Genomic DNA, 11,539 nt, shown 5'->3' with positions numbered 1-11,539 from the left:
TTTATTCTTTCGTCCTTCTGGTTTATGCTGTTGCCCGTATGTGTATGTATTAGATTGTTAGATCAAAGATTTTAGAATGGTAATGCACATTCAAACGCAAGAGGAATATTTTAATGTATACGTATATATATTTTTCTACTTATTTTGATAATATCTTAACGTTATTCGCAACGCGCAAGATTTCGGTTTATGTGAGGCTGTCTTTCCTTTCTTTAATGGAGCAATAATTCTGCCATTATTAACTAGAGCGGGTTGTCCACGTGGCTGTCATCCGTCCCGAGGCGTCCCCTTTTTTTTTGGCAGTTTTTCAACTGACCCGTGCGGCAGCCCAAAACTCCTTGTTTTTTGTATGCTTTTCCAGCTTGCCTACAACCTTTAATGTATTTGTGGCATATCGCCGGTTTAACACTTGCCATTAATTAGCTGGATTGCTATGTACTCGTCTGCGGGCGTGGTATCCTTACGGATTAGGTCGCTGAGGATGACAAGGGCTAGCTGAATTTGTTCAGCAGCCGTTTTGCATAGCAATGGTGGCAGGTTATGATAAGATAAATGAGATTCCCAAACGGAATAACTCATCGGGGTGCCATTGATAATCGACACAAAAAGTATATATATATATATATATTTTTTTTTTAATTCGCGAGTTTTTTTTTCTTTTCTCGCATTAGATAATTCATGGAAGGGAATATGTTGGGACCTCGTACTTATTTGACAATCAGGTGGCTATTTTTATGCTACTTGTATTTATATTTTATTAGTGTACCCCTTTTTCTTTCTGTTGTTATTAATTTAGGAAGGAAAGCATCCTCACGCTATTTTTCGAAACTACCTACGCAATTATATTTATTTAAAATCTTAAGAAGAAGAGAACATAGTGAAGCTTAATCTAGATTAAATAAAAGATTAATTCGTATATGTCGAAATTAGGCGCAAAACTTGTTTATCGTCTAAGATACAATTATGAGTACATAAGGTTATTATAAAATAAAATTTTATTACAAATTATAGGGTTGGAATTATGAAATAAGAATTATAAAAGTGAACGTCAACACATGGTAATAAAAGAAAAGAAAGGAGAGAAAAAAAACTATTACGACTTGTGGAATTAAGATTAAGCTAGGGTTTGTATTTGTGTGCATCCCTTGGTTTTTAAAAAGAGGAAAGAAATAGGCGACCTCCAAAACCCCTTCCTTAATTCTTTCGTCTTTCTTTTACAGTAAATATATATATATATATATTTTTTTTTCTATTTTTTTTTATCGACGCATGTAATTATACTCATCTAGAATTTAGGAAATAAAGCTTAATTTATATAGATTATAGAGATGAGAAAAAAAAATTTAATGATTGATACATATATTTCGCAAACAGGCTATTATAAGCGTAAAATATAAACCTATTACAGATCATAGATTTAGACTTAGATAAGAATTAAAAAGTGAATGTAAAACATATGGCAAGGAAAGGATAAAATAAAACTTATTATGATTTACGGAATTAAAACTGTAATTAAAGTTAAAATTATTCGCTGGAGCGAGCGTAAAACCGATAATAAAGAAACAACTATAAAAGGAAAGAGAAAAGAAAAAAGAAAAATAAAACGCAAAATTTATAATAATGAGAGAACGTAAAATTAAGAGTCTAAAATTATTCGCTAGAGCGAGCGCAAAATTAATAATAAAGAAATAATTACAGCTTAGAAAAGGTAAACACAAAGAGAAAAGAAAAGGTTACAATAGACTCGCTCTAGCTTGCTCATTGGGATTTTTTTTTTGTTTTGTTTTTATAAATAAATGTAGGGAATAATCCCAGGGATGGCCACCACCTTTCCGAATTGGCTGTGCTGGGCACATCCCATTTGTACGAGCAATTGCGCCAGGTCTGGCGTCTCGTCTTCGTGCTCGGGCTTCGCTCGGAAGTCGATGATGGCGGCCTCGTCCTTGACCGGCAGCCGGATCTTGATCCATCCCTCTCTTTTTTCGACTAGGTGTTTCGTTAAGGCGATGGACCTACGGGACCATCGCAGCCTTCCTTCGAGTGGTCGGAGGTGGGCTAGTCCACAGGGGATGGCCTGCCACTCTAGCTCGCGAAAGCGATCCTCGAGGGTGTAAATCTCGAACATGGGCCGCTGGACAGCGCGGCCCCAATCTCTGAGGGCAACCGTAACCCGGTTCCCTCTTTCAACTCGGAGCACGAGGCCCCTCTGCCACCGTCTTCCCTCACGAACAGCGACCTCCGTTTCGGGCACAATTTCGTCTGGCGGGAGATGGAGGAACTCACTCCTACGCATCATTCTCCGTGTTAGGTCCTCGACAAGCTCGTCGAGGTCCTCACGCGAATTCTCCAGATGGACCCATAGGAAGGTGGGGGAGTCCACCCGGATGACCTTCGCCTTGAGCGGGCCGCGGGTCAACAAGCTAGTGTTGATGCATTTGATTTCCATGGCTTCGGCTACAAGAATTCGTTGTTAGATTATCTGCATGTCGCAGCATGCGATTATAGGGGCAGGGTGTTAATGATAGATAATGGGGTGTCATGCAATTCGTCCCTTTTTCCTTTGTGCCCCCCCCTTTTTTTTTTTTTTTTACCCTTTGAGTTCGAAAGTATAGGTACTCTCTTTCAAAGGTAGGGAAGGATAGGCGTGTTCCGATTTTCCGTTTGTTGACCCGACAGGCTGGACATTTGCCTGCCATTCAAGATCATGGAGTGGTGCGCTAGCTGACGCTCCTTGTTCCGGATCGTCTTTCGGAGCATTGGCATTTTTAGTTTTAGGCCTTGCCTGTCCCAGATGTAATAAAAAGTGAGTTAACGAGTCCCATATTGCTCCTATTAGATATATCGACCACCCATATACTGTATGAAGAGCATATCCATGCACAAGTGTATCTAATATTAATTTAATGGCTCTTATAAAAAGATATATTCCAAGCAGGCCAGCGCTAATATTGCCAAAGATTAAAAATTTGCTCCAGAAATTTTCCCAGGCTGAGAGTGCAATTTTTTCGATTGAAGCCTCGTCGATTAGGTTGGCGAACGATCCTCCACTCAGCACGATTGATTCTCCCATTACTCCTCTTGCTACGGTGTTAAGGACAGCGGGTCTCTCAGCGGGAAACATTATGTGATCCTTTAGATCTTCCAGATCCTTTTGTGTGTATATGCCGCTGGTAGCGAGTGCTCCAGGGCTAGTGTACTTCCAGGTAGTTTTGGTCATGGGTTTTATGACCGTAGGTGCTAGTGTTTCTATTGGCCTTGGCGTAATTTTATACCAAGAGTCTCCCAAAAGATACATAGGAGGTGCGAAAGAATTACAATTAATTTGTGTTCCTTGCCGTAGTAGTACGTGCGTTTGAGGCGTTATGAAGGAGGTCTTGTTATTAAACATTACTGGGAGTTGCTCGTAGCATTCTTGGGTGTGGACTAATTTTACCTCGACTGGAACGCATTTTATTATGTGGATTACTTCGCCTGCTAGAAGGGCCATATATCCAGGTCCCTTCATAAAATGATAGGCGAAGATGTCGGGAGATTGTGTAGCTATTGCTAAAGCGTTTTGCAACATTTTTAACTCAAGGTTACATTGTTGTAGTAAGATGTTCCTGTACAGTTGATTAATCTGGTTACGGATGTGCTTTTCTACGTAAACGAATTTCGAATTCATATAAGTAAAAAGGTCGAGATTTTCTACACGGCCGGTTCGTTTAGCGATGTCCATTTCAGGTGAGGTTTCCCAAATTACTAATTTTGGGTGTTCAGTTCGAATGAGCGAATATCCACACGCTAAGTCTTTCCCGGTGCTGGTTAAAGCAAAGACTGTATCGTCGGCATTCACAGTATAAGCGGTTTGAGAGTGCTCGTTTACGTTATCGATTACTTTTTCCGCGTAACCTCTATATAAGGTGCTGTATGAAGTGAATTTACAGGAGTCATTAGGTATGGGCTCCCAAAAGGTATTTCCTCCTTCTATGTCGGTGCATCTGGCGGTACTAAAATCACAGGCCACTCCTGATCTAAGTTGTATACGGTTAGTGCTTAGTTTAACGTTAGCGAAGTAATCTTGCAGGGTGATTGTGACAGTTGCCTGTACGAAAACATTTGTCTACGTTCCGTAAAGGTCTGAATAGGATCCTCCAGAACATTTTCCGTCGGCGTCCACAACGCCAGTTAGGATCGCCGGGCGACTGGTGGTCTGGTTAGATTTTAGTGCTACTATGTATGTTCCTTTAAATTCGAGAGTTCCATAATAATGCATTCGTATGCAGGCCTCCCTGGTCACTTCGTGTATATATGCATATTTTCCATTTAGAACGTCCGAATTATGAGAAAACATTCCACATTTCCGGATCGTACGATCGATTTCTACCTTGCATTGTATCACTTTTACAGATTCGAATTCGTTGAGCTGCAATAATTGTATGAAGACTTGGCTAGAATTGACCTTTGGTAGTGGAATATCGCATTCTTCAACGTTTATTAATGATAAGGTTGTTAAATTGGTAGTTGGGGAAGTACAATCATATCCTATTATTCCGTAAGTTTGGCGTATCCATATGGTTATTATTAATATTGCGGTTATTCCTTTAATCCGGGGATCCATCTGAAATTTATTGAGTTGTCTTTATAGTATATTGTATCTGTTTATTTATTTATTTATTTATTTATTTATTTATTTGGTTTGATATGAGAAATTCGCAATCGGTTGGGGTGTACAACTCGGCTATTTTTCTTGATTCTGATTTTCACGTTGTTTTTATTCAGTATTTCTAAGATTTCATGAGGTCCAGTATATTGATCTCCAAATTTTCCTGGCTTAGGCCCTTTTAGCAGAAACACGTGGTCTCCAGGTTTAAAGGTTCGAGGGTTATTTTTTTTGTCGTAGTGTCTCTTGGATTTGAATTTAGCTTCGACGACGTTTTCACGAGCGTTCGTTTGTATAGTGTGAAGTTGCGTGACGAGACTTATTAAATATTTGTTGTAATTTCCTAATTTGTCTTCTGGAGCCAGAGGTTCGTTCGATGGAATTCTTGCTATTTTACCGAAAACTAATTCGTACGGGGTGTGTTTTGTTGCTTCGTGTATGCTGGTGTTATAATTAAACATTGCAAGACTAATCCATCTATCCCACTGCTTTTGCTCATTTGCATATTGTTTAAGATATTCTCCTAATGCATGATGTGATCTTTCTAACGATCCGTTTGATTGAGGGTGAAAGGCAGTTGTACGAAATTTGCGAATTCTGAATATTTTAGCAATCTTTTTCATTAAATCGCTAATAAAATTTCTTCCTTGGTCGGTTAATATTGCTTTAGGTGCCCCTAATACACAAATAAATCTGTCCACGAAGGCTTCCGCTATTGTTTCGGAAGTTTGATCTGGTAGGGGTACTCCCATGCAAAATTTAGTTAATTGATCTTGTAAGGTTAAAATATATTCGTTGCCTCTTTCGGTTTTGGACAGGGGTCTCTCTCTCTCCTACGATATCCATCGCTACTTTATCGAAAGAAGATCCTGGTGTGTCAGTAATTATCATAGGTTGTTTAGTCTTTACTCGCACTAATTTTTTCAATTGACATTGTAAGCATTGCTGTATATATTGTTGAACGTCGGCTTTTAAATTTTCCCAATAATATTTATGCTTAATTCTATGATATGTCTTTGTAACGCCTCGGTGTCCTCCGGTAGGCGAACAGTGCATTTCACCGATTATAATAGAACGGAGATCTCTAGGAGGGTATTTAATCAATCCATTACATATGATTAATTTGGTTGTTGAGTTAGTAAAATTTAATTGTAAAACAGATTTTATATTATTCCATGGTACATTGTTAACAATATCTGTTTTTGCGATGCTGAGTGTTTCTAATTTTAGTCTGTCGGCTACGTCTTGTAAGTTTTTTATAACTGTGGTAATCTGCGTTAAGGTCATTGTTGGGCCTTCCCGTTGTCCTTCACTGATGGGTAGTGCTATGTGGTAGTATTTTTTATACTTTACAGCCTTTGCTTCACCCAGGGTAAGCGGGCTTAAACGTGGGATCTCGTTTCGTTCGAATAGCTTTTGTGATCCAGAATCTAATGGTTTCCCATTAGTGTCGACAAAGTATGCCACATTGTCTTTACGTAAAAATAGTAAATCACGAGTTTCTATTATATTGCCTTTGAGTATTTGATTATCAATAACGGTAGGTTTTATCCGCGGGTTTTTATTTTCATTAGCAGGGACGTCAGATTCGCTAGATTCGTCTTCCTTATCGTCTATTTCATTATATGGGCCACTTTTTTTTTCTGGCGGGTCGTTTCTATCTTCTATCTCCTCGATTTCATTTCCCTGATCCTGTGATCTTTCTTGCTGATTATGCATATTTTTCGCTGTCTGGCTTCGAGTTTGTATTCTATTATAATTAGGAGGGTCGTGGACTAATGCTTTTTCTACAATTTCCGATTTCGGTGGCTCACGCAGTTCTTCCTGCGTAAAAGGTATAGAATCTTTGTTTCTATCAGGTGGGTTATCTTGACAAAGCGTCGGCGTTAACATTAGTTTTTCCTGCCTTGTATTCTACATCATAATCATATTCTGCTAATTTCAATCTCCAGCGGAGAATTCTCATGTTTGCATCTTGGGCATTTTTAAACCAAAGTAAAGGCTTATGATCTGTGACTAATGTAAATTTTCGCCCGTATAGATATGGTCGGAAATGTTTGACGCAATATATTATCGCTAAAGCTTCCTTTTCATAAGTGTCGTATTTTAATTCGTTGTCGGTTAAAGTTCGCGACGCGTATGCTATTGGCCGATCTTTGTTTATTTCTCCTTGCGATAATATGCCCCCTACGGCAGTTCCGGAAGCGTCGGTAGTTAAAATGAAAGGTTTCGAAAAGTCAGGATATTGCAAGACCGGTTCTTCGCATAATTTCTGTTTCAACATTTCGAAAGATTCTTCTTGAACAGATGTCCAGTTAAAAGGCGTATCGTTTTTTAATAAATTTGTTAAAGGTTTAGCTAATTTGGAAAAATTTGGTATAAATCTTCTGTAATATCCTGCTAATCCAAGAAATTGTTTAATATTTTTCGGTGTTTTTGGCCTAGGGAATTGTCTTACGGCTTCCAATTTTTTTGGATCGGGTTTAATTCCATCGCTACTTATTATGTGTCCTAAGTATGTTACCTCGGTTTTTAAAAATTCGCATTTATCGGGCTGTAATTTTAGATTAGCTTGGCGGAGTCGTTCCATTACTAAATTGTACCTTCTTTCGTGTTCTTCTAATGTAGGAGCGGAAATAATAATATCGTCCATATAGATAAATACACCTTCTATCCCGGTTAATATTAGATCCATTAGTCGTTGGAAAGTGGCGGGAGCATTCTTTAACCCGAAAGGCATTCTTACGAATTCATAATGACCATTAGGAGTTGTAAATGCGGTTTTATGGCTATCTGTGGGATCCATTTCTATTTGGTGAAACCCAGAGGCGAGATCACATACGGTGAAATATTTTGCATTGCCTAACTGGTCGATAATTTCGACAATGTTCGGTAATGGGTAGGCATCGCCCATAGTTTTTTCATTCACGCCTCGGAAATCTAATACTACTCTCCAACGTTTGTTTCCTTTTGAGTCTTCCTTTTTCGGCACTATCCAAATAGGCGTATTGTAAGGTGACTGAGAAGGTTTTATGATCCCTGCCTCGAGCAGTTCCTTTACCTGTTTATTTATTTCCTCCTTGTGGACTTGTGGAAATCTATATTGTCGAGTATTTATTGGTCGATCATCCGTTGTTGGTATTTGATGTCGCAATACATGAGTGGCTGTTAATTTTTCTCCGGGAAGGTGGAATCGATCTTGACTATTAATTATAAGTTTCATAACACTTTTCTTTTCTTCATTATTTAAGTGTTCTAGTCGTAGCAATTTCGTAATCTACGTAAGCCTATCTTTCTTAGGTTCTCCGGATGATACAAAACATTCACGTGAAATAACATCATTAATTGGTGCTTCTGTTGTTAGGTGATGTTGTTTTGATTTACGTTTGAATCTGAAATTTTCCATTATTTCATGGAATCGAGCTTGTGCGCATGCCAAAGTTTTTGAAGACGGTTTACTTTTCCTGTTAATTTCATAAATTTTCTCCATATTGGGATTATATGATTTTACTCTTCTCATGAGTTCTCCAATAGTAACATGAGGGGTATTATTTTTATTAACATCTGCACTTTTTATGGGTATTCCAACCCTTGGAAATATTATTTTCTCTACATGATTTAAAGAGCTCTCAACTTTCGGCTCTCTTAAACAAAATTCTGTCGTATTACGTAGTGAGGTTTGGTTACTTCCCTCCTCGCAATCGACGGGAGTAGAATATACTAGAGGAGCCTGGAAACTTGCCTCTGCAATTCTAGGATTGTTTAAATCTTCTGGAGAGGTTTGGTAACTTCCCCCTCCAGAGATTTGGGAATTATTTAACTTTTCAGGAGAGGTTTGGTAACTTCCCCCTCCAGGATTTTTAGATTTATTTAATAATTCAGGAGGGGTTTGGTTACTTCCCCCTCCAGGATTTTTGGAATCGTTTAATAATTCATGAGGGGTTTGGTTACTTCCCCCTCCAAGAATTTGGGAATCTAGCATTTCGGGAAAGATTTGGAAACCTTCCTCCTGAATATCTAGATTAAGAGTTTTATCTGATTTCATTCTTTCTCTCATAATTTCATTTTCATTTATAATCCCGTCTTCATTATTCGGACTTGCATAATTATTTTTATTTTCATTATTGATGTCATCTTTTGTTTCTTCTTCATTTGTTCCGTCAATTATTTTACAATAAACTTGATTATTCGCTAAGTGTCGAGGATTAATTTGCGTAATCGCAATTTCTTCTCGGTTATTATGCGTCTCCATATTTGACTCAGGATTGTCAAATAATTCGTTTAATGGTTTAAGACGCAGGGTTGGTACTTGAACTTCCACTTCTTCGTCCAAAGTACTTATAACTTTTAAATATGCCTTTCCGGAATTGTTTTCTACTATGGTATCTCCTAGATAAATCCCGTGGGCTATTTTTAATTTTGGTAGATATCCTATTTTTATTTCTGGATTTTCCACTCTTATATAAAATAGAGATTCTGACCGCGGAAAAGCTGTAATAGTTTCCGGTGAGAGGAAAGGTATACTAATTCCTGATACGTTTAAGTGTCCCGTCGCGTAATCTATGTTTGAGGAAGTTTGCTGAAAAAAGTCGTTGCCTAATAGACCGGCTTGTGGAATCGGCAAATCATCTGACACTACGTTAAAAGTTACTGGCTTTTCAAAAAGTGGTAAAATAACCTCTCCGAGGGTATAAACGGGGTATTCATTTATACCGCTTAATTGCAAAAGTTTATTGTGATTGACTGTATTGTTATTTGATAAAAATTTTTCTTTAATTAAATGCGGGCCGGAACCGGTATCCAGCATAAGGGTAACGTGTGAAATTGGTTTACCGAAATCTACCTGAATAGGCACGCGACGGTGTTTATCGAGATTTACGGTTACGGGTCGTATCTCTATTGATTTTTTGTCTATTGAGTTTTCTGAGATGTCGATGGGTGTGAGATCCGTTCGGACCCCTGCTGCACACCCGACTTCGAGGGGCCATTGGAGTTTCCCTGATTAATAATTGCTTGCCTGCGATTATTGCTCGCAATGCGTAATTCGCAATTTTCGAGGAGATGCCCTTCTCCCTTGCAATAACGACAGAACAATGAATTTTTGACTGTTGCATTCGACTCTGTTTTAGTTCGGCAATTTCTCGCAATGTGCCCGAGATTATTGCAAATTTGACAAACGATTTTTGGTTTGCTTTCTGTATTAAGTTGTTCATTCTGTTTCTTCCAGCAATTATTAGCTGAATGCCCTGGTTTATCACACCATTGACAAATTACAGTCGGTTTACTCTGATTGTTAATAGTATTTATTCTACAAGATTTAGCATTGTGACCGGATTTTGAACACAATTGACAAGTGACATGACTTTCTTGAATTACATTGACGGATCGTCGGGCCTGAGGGTCGCGGAGGCGACATTTGTCGGCGCTATGCCCGCGTTTTTTACATATCTGACATATGAGAATTTCGGTTCCAAGATCAATTTTATTATGAGGTTGCGGCGAAGGCTGAGTTAATTTCCTACAGTTAGAGGCTGAATGTCCCTCTTTATAACAGATCTGGCAGGTTTCCCGCAAACGATTAGTGTTCGATGTTTTGCCTGCAAGATTACCTTGACCCTGTCGTAAATCTGTCATTTCGTACAGTTCTCTTTCTATTATCAATGCGTCGGCCACAGTGGCTTGGACATTCAAATTTCTTGTCACTCTTTGTTCAATTTCCGGTTTCAACCCTCTAATGAAACATTTACACATGTCCCTTTCTAACGAGGCTTTAATATTTTGACCGGGAGCGTCAGCTTGTCCTGAATTTTTATGTGCTTCTAATATCTGTTTTCCCAACAATTTGACCCGATTCGCGTAAGTTACTACATCTTCCTCTATTTTTTGATAGATGCAACCTAACTCTCCTTGTAATTGATAAATATTTTTAGCAGCGCCATAGACTTGTTCTAAATATTTTGTTAACGAGGCTACCGTATCGAAATCTTGATCCTGTATGGTACGACGAGCTTCGCCTATAATTCGGGTTCTGATTATTTTAGTGAATTGAGATTCTGCCTCAGCGGGCAGCATAGCTTTCGCTTCCTCGCATCCCTCGATAAAATATGTTAACGGAATATTTTTTCCGTCAAAGAAAGGAACGGCCTCTACCGCGTATTTTAATGTCGCGAAAGGGTTAGCGTGCGCCATTGTTCCTGCGATGCTTATGAAAGAATTATACTGATCTTGTCGTGCAGGAAGTAATTTTTTACTCGAGGGATCGTCGGAAACGTGACACTGATCTTGCAGTGCAGGTGGTAATTTTTTATTCGAGGGATCGTCGGAAACGTGACACTGATCTTGCGGTGCAGGTAGTATTGTTTTATCCCAGGAATCGTCAGAAACGCAAAGGGTGAAATCGGACGCCTCGGTTATATTTGATTTGCCCTCCGCAGTCTCGCCAACGTTTGGGGTGAAAAGTTGTCTAGGTGCGGATTTAATGTTAGGAAAAGGAGTGGAAGTATATGGTGTAGAGCTAAGTTTAATTTTGCCTTGATTCTCTAGGGCTTGCTTATAAAGATCTTCAACTTCAGCTTTATCTGATTTAGACCTCGTACTCATCACCACTCTCGAAAAATCACACAAAAAATACCGGACGAGCCCCCAATTTTTAAGTTCTGTTACGTCCAACCCCGGGATTAGGATAAGAAAATCTGGGAAGCGAAGGAAAGGCTAACCTGGGGGGTCGGGGTAAGGAAGGACGCAACTCGAAGCTTAAGAATACTGCTCGCAGGTACGCGCTCTGCGGCGCGTGGCGCGAGCCCGAACGCACTTTTATGACTCAGGAAGGGTCAACGTTTGTAGGGACGCTAGGACGCCTTTCGTGAGCGGTGCGATCGTCGGTCCTCTTTCGAGTCA

General features: G+C 39.1%; 1 protein-coding gene across 1 annotated transcript; it reads right to left on the bottom strand.

Annotated features, from left to right (window-relative positions):
- Window positions 1-920: 920 nt before the first annotated feature.
- On the bottom strand, window positions 921-11,242 carry LOC139781368 (uncharacterized). Its single transcript, XM_071720233.1, has 4 exons — window positions 10,894-11,242; window positions 10,252-10,656; window positions 5,996-6,510; window positions 921-4,084 (listed from the first exon to the last, which is right to left on the bottom strand). The coding sequence occupies exons 1-4, from the start codon at window positions 11,240-11,242 to the stop codon at window positions 2,588-2,590; spliced, it is 2,766 nt and encodes a 921-aa protein (XP_071576334.1). The 3' UTR covers window positions 921-2,587.
- Between the last annotated feature and the right edge of the window lie 297 nt (window positions 11,243-11,539).

Source organism: Temnothorax nylanderi, unplaced genomic scaffold (assembly GCF_030848795.1).
Source record: "Temnothorax nylanderi isolate EJ_2023f unplaced genomic scaffold, tnyl_v1.0 TNYL_tig0332_pilon, whole genome shotgun sequence".
Lineage (NCBI taxonomy): Eukaryota > Metazoa > Arthropoda > Insecta > Hymenoptera > Formicidae > Temnothorax > Temnothorax nylanderi.
The sequence above is the reverse complement of the archived record's forward strand: the minus strand, read 5'-3'. Positions and strand labels throughout refer to the sequence as shown.